The sequence below is a fragment of the Globicephala melas genome, chromosome 11 (genome assembly GCF_963455315.2).
Source record: "Globicephala melas chromosome 11, mGloMel1.2, whole genome shotgun sequence".
In the NCBI taxonomy this organism is placed as follows: Eukaryota; Metazoa; Chordata; class Mammalia; order Artiodactyla; family Delphinidae; genus Globicephala; species Globicephala melas.
Genome location: NC_083324.2, coordinates 37,490,279 through 37,508,631, shown reverse-complemented (window position 1 = coordinate 37,508,631; position 18,353 = coordinate 37,490,279). Strand labels below are relative to the sequence as shown.

Below are 18,353 nucleotides of genomic sequence, written 5' to 3'. Positions count from 1 at the left end.
CCCTGGTTCCTTTTAGTGAGAAAGAGTATATTTAGAAATCACAATTTCAGTGCTAGAGATTTGTCATTGTTTCTAGTGCCTTGTCAGGAACTGTGCATTGCTACATTGTCTTTACTTAACTTCATAAATCTTACATCTGCATCTTTCCTCCCTTAAAAACAAATTCCTAAGTAATTACTTACTTGCCTTATTCCCCATTACTCACACAACAGTCTTAGAATATCATTACTATCACTGTATCAACAGTATGATTAGTGAAAGCAGATTAAGATTTTTTTGAAGTTCTTTTTATCCTTAGAATATATTCCATTAGGGATATTTGGTCAAATTACTTTCTTTTGACATTACTTGGAATAGTTCCTCTCTTTTTGGTTATACTACTAACTTGGCTGTACATCTAGGTTTATTTAATTCATTTTACTTTCCATTTTTAGGGCTTTTTTTTGTTGTTAATTTATAGCTCAGTTTTGCTATTATAGAGAACAGTATGCTGCAGATCTTGCTGCATATATATTTATTTACTTGATGGTTATCGAGTATTGATTTCTAGAAGTGGAATTGTGTCAAAGCATGTGAAATCTTAAAATGGACCCATTTCTACCACCTTTTTAAGAAAAAAATCTTATACTTTGTATTCTGGTCATATATGTGCACATCTTTATCAGCACTGTTTGGGTATTAATCTTTGACAATCTGATAAAAAAATAAAAATGATACTTTTTAGCAATCTTTGTTACTGTGGTTAATATTTTTTCATGTGTTTTTTGGCTTATTTGTATCTTTTGCCCAGTTTTCTTATGGGCAAAAAAAGTCTGTATTTTTCTTTTTGATTGTAAAAACTATGTCCATACTGAATGTAGAACATTTTGATTCTTGCTGGCATTTTTCCATTTTTCTTTCAGAATTTTTAGATATTATATATGGACATCTAAAAAGTTTTACATGTAGTAAAATCCATTACTTGTTCAGAACAAACCAGTTTATAGGTTTGATGCAATCCAGTCAAAATGCCACCAGTACCGTTCACTGAATTTTATAATCATTTTCTCCAGTTTGTCTGTAAGAAGAAACATAGGAGGGCTTCCCTGGTGGTGCAGTGGTTGAGAGTCCACGTGCCAATGCAGGGGACATGGGTTCAAGCCCTGGCCCAGGAGGATCCCACATGCCGCGGAGCAGCTAAGCCCAACTGAGCCTGCGCTCTAGAGCTCGCGTGCCACAACTACTGAAGCCCGCACGTCTAAGAGCCCGTGCTCCACAACAAGGGAAGCCACTGCAATGAGAAGCCCATGCACCACAACGAACAGTAGTCCCCACTCGCCGCAGCCAGAGAAAGCCCGGACACAGCAGTGAAGACCCAATGCAGCCAAAAAAAAAAAAAAAAGAAAAAAACAAACATAGGAGCTTAGTCTTAAAAGAGTAATGGGGGGAGGTACTTAACTTTACCATGTGAGGTAATAGCAATTAAAAGTGGGATATTGGGACAAGAATGATTGATACTTGAGACAGAATAATGTTCCAGAAATACATTCTTTTTTTTTTTTTTTTTGCGGTACGCGGGCTTCTCGCTGTTGTGGCCTCTCCCGTTGCGGAGCACAGGCTCCAGACGTGCAGGCTCAGCGGCCATGGCTCACGGGCCCAGCCGCTCCGCGGCATGTGGGATCTTCCCGGACCGGGGCACGAACCCGCGTCCCCTGCATCAGCAGGCGGACTCTCAACCACTGCGCCACCAGGAAAGCCCCAGAAATACATTCTTTATATTTATGAAACTAGTATATGATAAATGAAATATCTATGTAAACAATTAGAAAGAAGAAAACTAATTTAATAGTAAAGGAGACAGAATAATATGGGTCAATCCTGCAGTACAGTTCTTGTAGTGGGTATCTTTTGTTTGAGTTGGTGGGGGAAATAATTGAGTGGAAAGAGGTAGATATTTTTCTCTGAGCCACACTGATAGAAAGTCAGTTTGGACTATGAGTCTATTACCATGACAACTCATTTTTGAAATCAGAAGAGATTTGATTTTGTAGCATTATATGGGTGGGCTGGTACAACAGTATAGTGGATTTGCTTCAGAATGCATCTTTTGACCCTTCTTTCATGATCTAGCAAAGATTAAGCTTTCCCTCATGAGTGTGTGTGTGTGTGTATAGGTATGTATATAAAGGTAGAAATATTAGAGAAGTATGTATACACTGTAGACAAAGTAGGTAAGCTGAACAAGAGGCAAATAAAAATATTCTTATAACCTAGTTGCAACCACTTTTATTTGTATATCCCACAAAAAAATGGAATCATGGTATAAATATTGTTTATAATCTTTTTCTACTTGATACAGTATGAAAGATTTCAAGCTAAATATTTGTAAAAATTTTAAAATTAGTATATCTGTCTCTGTTAACATGTTTTTCAAACGTCTTCAATCTTATTTTGCCACTGATGAATTCTTAATTACTTGGGGATTAAGATGGCACAAAACTGAAAGAATAATGGTAAAGGTCATAGTTGTTGTTGTTTTGTTTTTGTTTTGTTTGGAGAATGGGCTGAGAAGGGGCACCTGTGGGTGTGAGCGATCACTTAGGAGGCCATTGCAGGAGTCCAGGCGAACTTGGATTCAAAAGGTAAAAAAAGGTTACGAAGCTGCAAAGAGCTGCTGTTATTATGTTTGTACTTATCTGTCGGGGTCTGGGCAGGAAAGAGATTGCACAGTCAAATGGGGTAATCTGAACAGGGTTTAATAAAGGGACTACTTCTGAAGGTGAGGCAGGAGCTAGGGAAACGAATAGGGTGCAGTACCCCGGTGGTTGGTTCCACCACTAGGACTGAAGGGGCAAGTGAGGGAACAGTTACAGAAACTCACAGGAGCTGTGGCCTTCAGCAGAGGGATGCAGCCAGCTCCCAGGGCCCAGCAGGAATAAACATCCCAACCTTATTGTCCGCCTGTTCTCCAGCATCTGGCAGTGTTCTCCACCAGATTTACCCAACCAGCCACGGGGCAAAGAGGAGGCTGTTGATGCTGCCCGAGAGGGCAGGCTCTCCGGGGTATAGAGCGAGGTGAAGGAGAGTAGAAAGTGGATCTCAGGGTCAAACAAATCTTGCAACATCATATGGGTCATGCATTTTTTCCCTCTCATCTCACAGTCCTTCCCCTGCCACCACCAATGAAACGATAAATTCTTTATAGGTGGAGATTATTTTCTTTTTAAAAAATTTTTATTTTATATTGGAGTACAGTTGGTTAACAATTTTGTGTTAGTTTCAGGTGTACAGCAAAGTGATTCAATTATACATATATATGTATCTATTCTTTTTCTAATTCTTGAAGCTCGCAGTGACCAGTAACTTCTAATGTACCTGACAGACAGAGGAGAATAGAGTGAAACAGTCTATAACTAATAGGTTTATTCTTTGTGATATTCCTGCAAACAGAGTATAGGCCTGAAAGTAGATCCATGATTACAGGGAGAAAGATCTGCTTTCTTTTGAGCCTCTTGCTTTTCTAGCAAATATAATTTTTTTCTTTTCTACTTATACATTAATTTAAAAAATCACTTGAAAGCCAGTCTTGAATGAAGATAGTTATTAAAGTGGAAAGTTTACATATGTTCTCTGAATAGGCATGAAACACCCAATTTCAAACAAGGAAAGCGGTTGGTAATTTTAATGTTCTTGTCAATTAGTGACAGAGGTTAGGAAGACAGGGGTGATGAATGCTTTGGAGATTGAAATAATAGCAAGGCCCTCGATAAAGAATTTGTTAGGGAGTACATAGAAGGTCTGGTGAAGTTAAATTCCTAAATGCTAATGCAATTCATTGTAGTTTTACTATAAGCCATGGCTCAGAGATTGCATACTTTTGACCTTAGGACACTTGTCTCATTGTTAGTATGTGGGTGCCTGCAAGGATTTGAGAGACGCTGGAACATGATTTTTTCTCCACTGTGATGAAGGGTTCAACCCAGTAAATCCTAGAGAAGACCATTTTTCCCCACTTGGTACTTAAAGGAGGATGCTGTTGAGTATTTGCTGTTTCTTAATATTTTCCAAATCTGTATGGCATTAAATGGTAGAAGTTGGTCTAACTGCTTTGTTATTTGTTTTTGTTCAGAATTTTGTTTTCCATGGGGAATTTACAGCAGAAGATTGAATAATGCTACTACTATTTAGAAATATAGCCAAATACTTTAATAAGAGCATACTAATTACCAATGTCTTAGTCCAGTTCATACTGCTATAACAAAAATATTATAGACTGGGTAGCTTAAATAACAGACATTTATTTCTTGTAGTTCTAAAGGCTGAAAAGTCTGAGATCAGGGTGCTAGGATGGTCAGGTTTGGATAAAGACCCTTGTCAGGTTTGCAGACTGCCGACTTCTGTGTCCTCACATGGTGAAAGGGGAGGGGGATCTCTCTGAGATCTTGATTTGTAAGTGCACTACTCCCATACATGAAGGAACCACTTTGATGACCTAATCACCTCCCACAGGCCCCATTTCCAAATGCCATCATACTGGGGATTACGTTTCAACATAGGAATTTTGGGGGGACACAAGTGTTATCTTTAGTAACCAGTAAGCAAATTTGATATCTTCAGTAGAGATTAAATATATACATATATATGTACACATACAAATAGACTCATGCTATTCACACACACACAATTTTATAGCTTGGGCTTTTTTTTTTTTTTAAACAATGGAAAGGCTGATATTAGGTAGTATATGTTCCTCTGTTTCATCCTTTACATTTTTATGCACATTGTAGAATCAGTTTATTGATTTCCACAAAATGTCTATTGGGATTTTGGTTGAGATTGCATAGAATCTAATGATCAATTTGGGGAAAATCTGTATCTTTATACTGTTGAGTCTTGGAATTCATGAATAGGTTGTATGCCTTCATTTATTAGACTTTTACTATATCTAATGTCATATAGTTTTCTGTATAGAGTTCTTCCATATGTCGCTTAGATTTATTTATAGTTACTTGACATTTTTAAAAAAATTAATTAATTAATTAATTAATTTTGGCTGTGTTGAGTCTTTGTTTCTGTGCGTGGGCTTTCTCTAGTTGCGGCGAGCGGGGGACCACTCTTCATCGTGGCGCGCAGGCCTCTCACTATCACGGCCTCTCTTGTTGTGAAGCACAGGCTCCAGATGCGCAGGCTCAGTAGTTGTGGCTCACGGGCCTAGTTGCTTCGCGGCATGTGGGATCTCCCCAGACCAGGGCTCGAACCCGTGTCCCCTGCATTAGCAGGCAGATTCTCAACCACTGCGCCACCAGTGAAGCCCTACTTGACATTTTTGGTGCTGTTATAAATTGTATATTTCTAAAACATTTCATTTTCTAGTTGTTTGTTCCTGTATAGACTTAAAAAAATTCATATTGTATCTAGTGACCTTGCTACACATTGACATATTTTCTGTGTTGGTTTATGTCTAGGTTCTTCGGGATTTTTTCAGACCTGCAGATAATGATACTATTATTTCTTTGTTTCTAATCATTATACCTTTTATTTCTTTTTCTGCTTTATTTGCACAGGGTGGCCCTTCAGTGTAATGTTGAATAGAAATGGTAGTGGACATGCTTTTCTTATTCCTAACCTTACTGATAAAATGCTGAGTATTTCACTAATATATATGATGTTTGCTATAGATACATTGTACATAACCTTCATCATATTAAGGAAGTTCCCTTCTATTCTTAGATTATTAAGAATTTTAGGGCTTCCCTGGTGGCGCAGTGGTTGAGAGTCCGCCTGCCGATGCAGGGGACACGAGTTCGTGCCCCGGTCCGGGAGGATCCCACGTGCCGCGGAGCGGCTGGGCCCGTGAGCCATGGCCGCTGGGACTGCGGGTACGGAGCCTGTGCTCCGCAACGGGAGAGGCCAAAACAGTGAGAGGCCCGCGTACCGCAAAAAAAAAAAAAAAAAAAAAAAAAAAAGAATTTTAGTCACGAGTAGACGTTGAATTTTATCAAATGCCTCTTCTGCATTTATGGATATGATCATGTGATTTTTTTTTCCCCTTTATTGATTTTTTTAATATTAAACCAATTGCGCTCTGGAATAAGCCCAAATTGGTCATGGTTATTCTTTTTATATATAGTTGGACTTGATTTACTATTTATTTATTTATTCATTCATTCATGCATGCATGCATGCATGACCACATGGCTTGTGGGATCTTAGTTCCCCGACCAGGGATCGAACCTGGGAATCATGGCAGTGAAAGTGCCGAGTCCTAACCACTGTGCCACCAGGGAATTCCCAGTTTGCCTTTTATTTTTATTTATTTATTTATTTATTTTTAACATTTTTATTCGAGTATAATTGCTTTACAATGGTCTGTTAGTTTCTGCTTTATAACAAAGTGAATCAGTTATACATATACATATATCCCCATATCTCTTCCCTCTTGCGTCTCCCTTCCTCCCACCCTCCCTATCCCACCCTTCTAGCTGGTCACAAAACACCGAGCTGATCTCCCTGTGCTATGCAACTGCTTCCCACTAGCTATCTATTTTACATTTGGTAGTGTATATATGTCCATATATACACTAACACTCTCTCACTTTGTCCCAGCTTACCCTTCCCCCTCCCCGTGTCCTCAAGTCCATTCTCTAGTAGGTCTGCGTCTTTATTCCCGTCTTGTCCCTAAGTTCTTCATGATGATTTTTTTTTTTTTTAGATTCCATATATATGTGTTAGCATATGGTATTTGTTTTTCTCTTTCTGACTTACTTCACTCTGTATGACAGACTCTAGGTCCATCCACCTCACTACAAATAACTCAGTTTTGTTTATTTTTATGGCTGAGTAATATTCCATCGTATATATGTGCCTCATCTTCTTTATCCATTCATCTGTTGATGGACACTTAGGTTGCTTCCATGTCCTGGCTATTGTAAATAGAGCTGCAATGAACATTGTGGTACATGACTCTTTTTGAATTATGGTTTTCTCAGGGTAAATGCCCAGTAGTGGGATTGCTGGGTTGTATGGTAGTTCTAATTTTAGTTTTTTAAGGAACCTCCATACTGTTCTCCATAGTGGCTGTATCAATTTACATTCCCACCACCAGGGTAGGAGGGTTCCCTTTTCTCCACACCCTCTCCAGCATTTATTGTTTGTAGATTTTTTGGTGATGGCCATTCTGACTGGTGTGAGATGATATCTCATTGTAGTTTTGTTTTGCATTTCTCTAATGATTAATGATGTTGAGCATTCTTTCACGTGTTTGTTGGCAATCTGTCTGTCTTCTTTGGAGAAATGTCTATTTAGGTCTTTTGCCCATTTTTGAATTGGTTTTTTTTTTTAAAAAAGATTTTCTATCTGTGATCATGAGACAGATTGGCCTGTAACTTTCCTTTCTTATAATGTCTTTGTCAGCTTTTACTTTCATGCTGAGTTAAAAATGAATTCTCTTTTCCCTATTTCCTAGAGGGACTTATTTGTGGTTGGCGTTTCTTCTCCAGATGTTTGGGCAAATTCGCTGGTAGAGTAGTCAGGACTTGTTATTTCATTTGTGGGAAAATTTTAAATACAGATTCACTTTTGTTTAATAGATACAGGACTATTCAAGTTTTTAACTGCTCTGTCAGTTTTTGTAAAGTTGATCTTTCTACAAATTTATCCATCTATTCTAAATTTTCTAATTTTTTGTTATAAAGTTTTATCTAATGTCCTTTTATACATCATTTAATTATTACATTAATGTTTTTATTGGTGATACTGATAATTTATACCTTTTCTCTCTCTTTTTTTTTTGATCAGTCTTGCTTACGTGTCTATCAGTGTTAGTGTTTTCAAAGAACTAATTTTAGATTATAAGGCTTGATATATGATAGTGTACATCCTTTAAGATTGACAAGCCTTTTCTTGGTTCTTTGTATTATGTAAATTTTAGAATCATTTTATCAGTTTTCTAAAAATAAAAGTATGTGGGATTTTGATGAGTATAGATTTTCTCTGTTGTACATTTGCTTTTTACTTCATTAATTTTTGTTTTATTGTGGGGATTCTGTTTTTCAAAGCATAATCATTTATTTGGTGATCCTTTTAAAAATATCTATTTGTCTGTTTATAGTAGATAATAAGCTTCTAATGATCATTTTTTCTTAATTGATACATACTTGCCCAGAAAGAACAGGCAAACACAAGATATGCTGGGGGGGAGAGAGAGGGAGACTCTGTTTATAGAAATGTTTTCACATACATGCATGCATGCACACACCTCTAAGTAATAGTGATTTTGCCGAAGTATACCTCAGTGTTCTGAACCATTTAATATTACCTTTCAAAATATAGATTAAGTTGAAAGGGACTTACATATTTGAAAAATGAATTAGAAGGGAGAGTATATACTTAAGAAAATTTAGTGCTAACTTTCATCGGCACTGACCCTGTCTCACTATTTTAAAATGCTAATTGACATGTTTATTCTTGTTTTTCTAGTGATATGCAGCTTTCGAGGATCTGTCCCTCAAGGATTGGTCTTAGAAATAGGAGAAACAGTCCAGATTCTTGAAAAATGTGAAGGTAAGTGGACCCATAAATTGTAAAACACAAATGGTGATCATTTTTGGCAGTATGATATGCATTTATTTTGTAGTATGAGGTTATAAGCAATCATTTTGAAGCTGTAATTAATCACATTATGATACACTGCTATAAAATCATTCCTGATCTATGTTCAGCATAAAGGATGAGCTATTTTGGCTCTAATCTAATAGTGACAAATAACGATTGTTGGCTGTCAGAAAATGATTTTTTTTTAATTTTTAAATTTTATTTTATTTATTTTTTTTATACAGCAGGTTCTTATTAGTCATAAATTTTATACACATCAGTGTATACATGTCAATCAGAACATGACTTTTACATACTATATCAAATGCTTAGTTTTGATTTCCTACAATCGAATAGGTAATATTTCGCTACTGATTATCTGCATTTGAATAGAATCGAAGTGTAATCAGTTCATTTTTATATTTCTGTCTGATTGGCTGGACACGATCAGTCGTAATTAAAGCAAGGCAGTAAATGTGCTCAAATGAAGTTTGGCCTGACTGTCTTCTTCTGTGACATATTTGGGTATTTCTGCTATAATATTTATGCATTATTGAAAAATATCACATTCTTCAAAATTATGCACTGAAGTCAGCAAGATATGTGGAAAAAATATAGTTCCGGAGAAATCACCCACAATCAGAGCATGGACAAAAACAAAATTGATACCAAAATTGATAGCAGTTCAGCATGACTAGAAGCCACCTCAAATTATATAACAGAGTAGAAATGTTGCTATGTGGGCATGGAGATAGTACACATGGAAGTTGAACTCTGATCCAGTTACTGTTCAGATGGGTATGGGAGTAAGTGCAACCTACTATGACCCAGGATCCGTTTAAGTTGGGGAGTACACTTTTCTGGAAAGGGAGCTCTAGTGCAGGATGCATTTTAATAATTTTAAAGCAGAAGTATAAATAAAAACCCCTTCATGATAAAAAAAACTCTTAGCAAAATAAGAATAGAAGGGAGTTTTCCTAATCTGATAAAGGATATCTAAAAGCCTACAGCAAACATCATTTTCAGTAGTGAAATATTGAAAGATTTCCAACTGACATCTAGAAATGAGACTATTATAAATTAAGACATTGTGGTTTGGGGGCAAAGACAGAATAATGAAACAGAGGGTCCAGAAATAGACCATCATGTTTATCATCCAGTGATATATGAAAAAGGTGGTATTGCAGTGCAGTGGGGAAATGATGTCCTTTACAATAAGTGATGCTGGACTGATTGGAATGAAAAATGATGGCCTAGTCAATAAATGGTATTGGGTCAATATTGAAACCAATGAATCTTGAACCTAACTTCACAGCATATGCTCCAGATTCAATTCCAGATGGATGGTAGAATGTGAAATGTAAAACAATCATGCACCTTAAAGGAAGCATAGGAAAATACTCTTTTTAACCTAGGGGTAGACAAAGGTTTTTTATTGATAAGTTGTACTTTATTAAAATGAAGATATGTTGTTCAAAAGATATCATTAAGGAGAGGGAGAAGACAAGTCACAGAGTGAAGAGCTATTTGGTAAAGGACATGTCTTCACATGGTGTTTGTCTTTCTCTTTCTGACTTATTTTGCTTAGTGTGATAATCTCTAGGTCCATCCATTTAGCCGCAAATGGCATTATTTCATTCTTTTTTATGACTGAGTAATATTCCATTGTATATGTATACTACATCTTCTTTATCCATTCATCTATTGGTGGACATTTAGGTGGTTTCCATATCTTGGCTATTGTAAGTAGTGCTGCTGTGAACATAGGGGTACATGTATCTTTTCGAATTATGGTTTTCTCCGGATACATGCCCAGGAGTGGGATTGCTGGATCATATGGCAACTCTACTTCTAGTTTTTTGTGGAAGCTCCATACTGTTCTCCATAGTGGCTGCACCAGTTTACATTCCCACCAACAGTGTAAGAGGATTCCCTTTTCTCCACACCCTCTCCAGCATTTGTCAGACATCTTTTCTGACTTCACTGGTATGAAATTAGGAATTAACTACAAGAAGAAAGCTGAGGGCTTCCCTGGTGACACAGTGGTTGAGAGTCTGCCTACTGATGCAGGGGACACGGGTTCGTGCCCGGTCTGGGAGGATCCCACATGCCGCGGAGCAGCTGGGCCCGTGAGCGATGGCCGCTGAGCCTGCGCGTCCAGAGCCTGTGCTTCGCAGCAGGAGAGGCCACACAGTGAGAGGCCCATGTACTGCAAAAAAAAAAAAGAAGAAAACTGAAAGAAAAAAAAAAGCCCACAAACATATGGAGACTAAACAACATGCTACTAAACAATCAATGGGTCATTGAAAAGTCAAAGAGGAAATCAAAAATTACCTGGAGACAAGTGAAAATGGAAACACAGTGATCCAAAATCTGTGGGATGAAGATAAAACAGTTCTAAGAGGGAAGATCATAGTGATACAAGCCTACTTCATGATACAAGAAAAATCTCAAACAATCAAAATATACATTTAAAGAAACTAGAAAAAGAAGAACAAGCAAAGCCCACGGTTAGTAGAATAAAGGAAATAAAAGATCAGAGTGGAAATAACTGAAATAGAGACTAAAAAACAATAGAGAAGATCAATGAAACTAAGAGTTAGTTCTTTGAAAATATATACAGAATTGATAAACATTTAGTTAGATTCATCAAGAATAAAGGAGACAGGGCCCAAATAAATAAAATCAAGGATAAAAGAGGAGAAGTTACAACCAACACCATACATACAGAAGATTATAAGCGATTACTATGAACAATTATACACTAATAAAATGGATAACATAGGAGAAATGGATAAATTCCTGGAAACGTACAAATTCCCAAGACTGAATCAGAAAGAAATAGAAAATATGAACAGACTGATTACCAGTAATGAAATTGAATCAGTAATAAAAAACTTCCAACAAGCAAAAGTCCAGGACCAGATGGCTTCACAGGCGAATTCTACCAAACATTTAAAGAATAGTTAACACTTTTATTTTTCAAACTATTCAGAAACATCAGTGAGGAAGGAACACTTCTGAACTCATTCTATGAGGCCAGCACATCCTTATAACAAAACCAGAGACATCACACACACACACAAAATTACAGGCCAGTATCACTGATGAATATAAATGCAAAAATCTACAACAAAATATTATCAAATAAAATTCAACAATACATTACAAGGATCATACACCATGATCAAGTGGGATTTATCCCAGGGTTGCAAGGATGGTACAATATCTGCAAATCAATCAAGATACACTTGAAGAATAAAAATCATATCATCTCAATAGATGCAGAAAATGCATTAGCCAAATTCAGTGTCTGTTTATGACAAAAACTGTCAACAAAGTAGGTATAGAGGGAACCTACCTCAACATAATAAAGGCCATGCATATATTAAATCCCACAGGTAACATCATACCCAATGGAGAAGTCTGAAGGCTTTTGCTGTAAGATCAGGAGTAAGACAAGGATCCTTACTTTCACCAGTTTCATTCAACATAGTATTGGAAGTTATTGCCACAGCAGTTAGGCAAAAAAACAAAAACAAAAAAAGGAATCAGAATTGGAAAGGAAGAAATAAAACTGTCATTGTTTGTAGGTGGCATGATACTATATATAGAAAACCCCAAAGATTTCACAAAAAAACTTATTCAGGGCTTCCCTGGTGGCGCAGTGGTTGAGAGTCCGCCTGCCAACGCAGGGGACACAGGTTCGTGCCCCGGTCCGGGAAGGTACCACATGCCGCGGAGTGGCTGGGCCCGTGAGCCATCGCCACTGAGCCTGCACGTCTGGAGCCTGTGCTCCTCAACGGGAGAGGCCACAACAGTGAGAGGCCCGCATACTGCAAAAACAAACAAACAAAAAAACCTGTTATTCAGTAAGTGAATTGTTATTCAAAAACTGACTTCAGTAGGTGACTTCAGGAAAATTGCAGTATACAAAATTAATGTATAGAGGTCTGTTGCATCTCTCTATTTTAACAACGAACTATCAGAGGAATCAACAAAGTGATCCCACTTATAAATGCATCAAAAAGAGTAAAATACCTAGGAATAAATTTAACCAAGGAGGTGAATGACCTGTACTCTGAAAACTATGACATTGATGAAAGAAAGTGTAGACAAGACAAACAAATGGAAAGATGTACTATGTGCATGGATTGGACAAATCAATATCATGAAAATGACCATACTGCCCAAGGCATTCTACAGATTCAGTGCAGTCCCTATCAGAATACCAAAGGCATTTTCACAGAACTAGAACAGATAATCCTAAAATTTGCATGGAACCACAAAAGACCCTGTATAGTCAAAACAATGTTGAGAAGGAAGAACAAAGCTGGAGGTATCATGCTCCCAGGCTTGAAACTGTACTACAAAGGTATAGTAATCCAAACAGTATGGTACTGGCACAAAAACAGACACACAGATCAATGGAACACAGTAAAGAGCCCAGAAATCAACGTATACTTGCATGGTCAATTAATCTATGACAAAGGAGGCCAGAATATACAGTGGAGAAAAGACAACCTGTTCAATAAATAGTGTTTGGAAAACTGGACAGCTACATGCAAAAGAATCAAACTGGACCACTTTCTCATACTGTATACAACGCCCCCCTCAAAATCAGTTAAAGACTTAATTGTAAGACATGAAACCATAAAAGTCATAGAAGAAAATGTAGGTAGTATGCTCTTTGACATTGATCTTAGCAGTATTTTTTTGATCTGTCTTCTCAGGCAAGGGAAACAAAAGCAAAAATAAACAAATGAGACTACATCAAACTGAAAAGCTTTTGCACAGCGAAGGAAACCATCAACAAAACAAAAAGCCTACTGAATGGGAGAATATATTTGCCAATAATAGATAAGGGGTTGATATCCAAAATATATAAAGAACTCTTAATACTCATTGTCAAAAAAACCCAAACAACCCAATTAAAAAGTAGGCAGAGGACCTGAGTAGATATTTTTCCAAAGAAGACATACAGATGGCCAGCATGCACATGAGAAGATGTTCAACATCACTGAACATCAGGGAAATGCAAATTAAAACCGTAATGATACCACCTCACAACTGTGAGAATGGCTGTTATAAAGAAGACAAGAAACAACTAGTGTTGATAAGGATGTGGAGAAAAGGGAGCTATCGTGCACCACTGATGGGAATGTAAATTAGTGTAGCCACTATGGGAAACAGTATGGAGGTTCCTCAAAAAATTAAAAATAGAACTACCATATGATCCAGTAATTCCATTTATGGGTCTTTATCAGAAGAAAATGAAAACAGTGTTTTGAAAAGATATATGTACCCCTATGTTCATTGAAGTACTATTTACACTAGCAAAGATATGGGAGCAATCTAAGTGTCCATTACTCTGGGATATTACTCAGCCATAAAAAAGAATATGATCTTGCCATTTGTGACAGCATGGATGAACCTAGAGGGTATTATGCTAAGTGAATCAAATCAGACAGGAAAAACAAATATGATATGATGTTACTCATATGTGGAATCTAAAAAACAAAGAAGAAAAGTAACAAAACAAGACAGGAATGGGGCTTCCCTGGTGGTGCAGTGGTTGAGAATCTGCCTACCAATGCAGGGGATGCGGGTTCGTGCCCCGGTCTGGGAGGATCCCACATGCTGCGGAGCGGCTGGGCCCGTGAGCCATGGCCGCTGGGCCTGCGCGTCCGGAGCCTGTGCTCTGCAGCGGGAGAGGCCACAACAGTGAGAGGCCCGCGTACCACAAGGAAGGAAAAAAAAAGTACAAAAACAAGACAGGAAAAGACTCATGGATACAGAGAATAAACTGGTTGTTCCCATAGGGGAGGCGGTGGAGGGATGGATGAAATAGGTGAAGGGGATTAAGAGGTACAGATTTCCAGCTATAAAATAAATAAGTCATGGGGATGTAATGTACACATAGGGAATATAGTCAATAATATTGTAGCAGCTTTTTATGGTGATGGATAGTAACTTGACTTATTTTGGTGATTATTTGATAATGTATAAACATATGAAATCACTGTGTTGTATACCTGAAGCTAATATAATATTGTATGTTAATTATAACTCAATAAAACAAAATAAGACAGTTCAGTAGAAAAATAGGCAAAAGGCTTGGATAGGCTCCTCACAAAACAGATATTCTGATGGTTCATAAACATATGGGAAGGTATTTAGTCTCATTCATCAGGGAAATGCAAATTAAAACCACAATGAGATATCACCACACGGCACCAGCATGACTAAAATTCAAAACACTGGCAATACCAAGTGCTGGTAAGGAATTGGAACAACTGATACTTCCATACACTGCTGGTGGGAGAGAAAATGGCTTAACTACTTTGGAAAACTCTTTGGCACTATTTACAAAAGTTGAATGTACGGGTACCTTATGATTCAGCATGTCTACTCATAGGTGTAAATCCAACAGCAAAATACATATGTAAAATGTTAGCAGCAGTTGTATTCATAATTGCTCTGAACTGTAAAAAAACAAACTGCTCATCAGCAGTAGAATGGGCAGATAAATTATGATATATTCAGATAACTGAAAGTGACACAAGAAGGAAAATGAATGAGTTATTGCTACACAAAACAATACAGATGAACATCACAGATAGAATCTTTACAACAGGAGCCAGATGTAAGAGTTCATGCTGTTATGGTTTCAATGAAAGTACATAAAATACAGAACCAGGTAAAACTAATAGCTGGTGATGTTTGTCAGAGAGTAGTTAGATAACCACTTTTATATCTGGCTTTTTATTTTTTTAAATTTTTATTTATTTTTTTAATATCTGGCTTTTTAAATCAAGAGTGTATCTGTGATATTGTTGTGTGTAGCAGCAATTCATCCATTTTCCTTTATATATCACATTCAATTTGAAGGTGTGTCTGTGTGTGTGTTAGTGACGGGAAGAGACATGAGTGGCTTTGGGATGCTGCTCATATTTTATTTACTGGGTGGTGGGCATATAGGTACATACTCTTTGTAAATTTGTTTAGCTGTAGACTAATGATTTGCATACTTATGGATGTTACATATCAGCAAAAAATTTGCTTAAAAACAGGAGATCCTTGTAAAAATAGATAAAAATGTAGAGATAGAACAATATGGATGAATTTAAAAAATATTGTGTTGAACAAAAGAGCCAGATATAAAAGATTACATTCTGATTGATTGTATTAATATGAAAGAACAAGCAACATTACAGATGTATGGTCATGCAAATCAGGATAGTGATTGCCTCTGGGAGAGGATTGTCTGGAAAGAGACATGAGGGAACTTTTAGGGTGATTGAAAAGTTCTGTGTCTTAATGAAATATGGGTGTTATATGTTACGTGGGTGTTACATTTGTCAAAGCTCTGATTTGCATCACCAGCCCCGTAGGAGTAGGTATTGGGACCTGTTCTTAGTTTGATGTTCATCTCTGTCCTCAGCAAAGTGTGGGTCCCTGAATCCTAAACTGGCCTTGTCCAAACTCCCCAGGGAATGATGCTTGGTTTTTCTGATAGCGTGGGGGTAGAGGGATGTTTGTCTTACATTGTGGGCAGAATAAAGAAGAACTGCAGTGTTTTGACTATTTTTCTTAAAGAGTTTCAAGTAGTCCTTTTGTTTTCAACCCCATATCACACCTAGGCCTTACATTTTCCCCTATTTCCCAGCTTTGTTGAGATATAAATTGATGTATAACATTGTATAAATTTAAGGTGTACAGTGTGATGATTCGATATACATACATATTGCGAAATGTTTATTATTGTAAGGTTAGCTAACAAATATTTTACCTCACATAATTACCATTTTGTGGTTATGGTGAAAACATTAAAGCTCTACTCTCACAGCAATTGTTTTTTAAGATTTATTTTTTATTTATTTATTTTTGGCTGCGTCGGGTCTTAGTTGCGGCACGCAGGATCTTCATTGAGGCATGTGGAGTCTTTCGTTGCAGTGCGTGGGCTCTTCATTGCGGGGCGCGGGCTTCTCTCTAGTTGTGGTGTGCAGGTTCTCTCTTCTTCAGTTGTCTCACAGCAATTTTTAAGTATACAATACAGTATATATATATATATATATATATTTTGTGGTACGCGGGCCTCTCACTGCTGTGGCCTCTCCCCCCGCGGAGCACAGGCTCCGGATGCGCAGGCTTAGCGGCCATGGCTCATGGGCCCAGCTGCTCCGCGGCATGTGGGATTCTCCCAGACCGGGGCACGAACCTGTGTCCCCTGCATCAGCAGGCGGACTCTCAACCACTGCGCCACCAGGGAAGCCCCATACAATACAGTGTTTTTAACTGTAGTCACCATGCTGTACATTACATCCCTGAAACTTACTCATCTTATAACTGGAAGTTTGTAACCCCTTGACTAACATCTCCCCATTTCTCCTACTACTCAGCCCCTGGCAACTATTGTACTCTGTGTTCCTGTGAGTTTGGCTTTTTTTTTTTTTTTAAAGATTCCACATATAAGTGAGATCGTACAGTGTTTGTCTTTCTCTTTCTGACTTATTTCACTTAGCACAGTGCCCTCAAGATCCATCCATGTTGTCTCAAATGGTAAAATTTCCTTGTTTCAAGTGGCTGAATAATATCCCATTGTGTTTGTGTGAGATATATTTATATCTATCTCACATTTTCTTTGTTCATTCATCTGTCTATGGACACAGGTTGTTTCCATGTCTTGGCTATTGTGAGTAATGCTGCAACGGACATGGGATATCTTTGAGATAGTGATTTGATCTTCTTTGGATACATACCCAGCGGTGGGATTGCTGGATTGTATGGTAGTTCTAGGTCCTCAGTTTTTTGAGGAACTTCCCTATTGTTTTCCATACTGACTCTACCAGTTTACATTCCCATCACCAGTGCACCAGGGTTCCTTCTCCACATCCTTCTCAGCATTTGTTATCTCTTATCTTTTTGATGATAGCCATTCTAACAGGTGTGAGATGATATCTCATTGTGGTTGTGATTTGCATTTCCCTGATGATTAGTGATGTTGTGCACCCTTTTATGTACCTGTTGGCCATTTGTATGTCTTCTTTGGAAAAATGTCTATTCAAGTCCTCTACCTGATTTTTAGTTGGATTGTTTTTTGGTATTTGAATTGTATGAGTTCCGAATATATTTTGGATGTTAACTCTTTCTCAGATAATATGATTTGCAAATATAATTGACTCTTGAACAACATGGGTTTGAACTGCAAGGGTCCACTTATATGCCAGTTTTTTCAATAGTGCTTACTATAGTATTACACAATCCTTGGATGATTGAATTTGTGGATGTGGAACCACGGATATGGAGGAGCCACAATATGGAGGAACTGCATACGTGGAGGGTTGACTGTAAGTTACATGCACATTTTCGACTGCATGGAGGGTTGGCGCATGCCATGTTAAACCCCTTGATGTTCAAGGGTCAGTTGTATTTTCTCCTACTCCAGATGTTACCTGGACATTTTGTTGATTTTTCTTTGCTGTGCAGAAGCTTTTTCGTTTGATGTAGTCCCACTTATTAATTTTTGCTTTTCTTGTTTGTGCTTTTGGCACTGTATCCAAAAAATAATTGCTAACACTAATGTCAGGGTGCATTTTCCCTATTAGGAATTTTATGGTTTCAGGTCTTACTGTTTAAGTCTTTAATCCATATCAAGTTAATTTTTGTGAGTGATTTAAGATAGGGGTCCAATTCTTTTGCATGTGTATATCCAGTTTTTCCAACACCATTTATTGAAGAGACTGTCCTTTTCCTATTGAGTATTCTTCATTCTGTTGCCA

General features: G+C 37.5%; 1 protein-coding gene across 9 annotated transcripts in view; it reads left to right on the top strand.

Annotated features, from left to right (window-relative positions):
* DOCK3 (dedicator of cytokinesis 3) overlaps nt 1-18,353 on the top strand; it is a 403,879-nt gene that overhangs the window by 32,884 nt on the left and 352,642 nt on the right. For all 9 annotated transcript variants that reach the window (XM_060308605.1, XM_060308604.1, XM_060308607.1 and 6 more), the window contains exon 2: nt 8,458-8,541. In XM_060308605.1, coding sequence (XP_060164588.1) covers nt 8,458-8,541 — 84 coding nt within the window. The remainder of the gene's footprint in view (nt 1-8,457; nt 8,542-18,353) is intronic.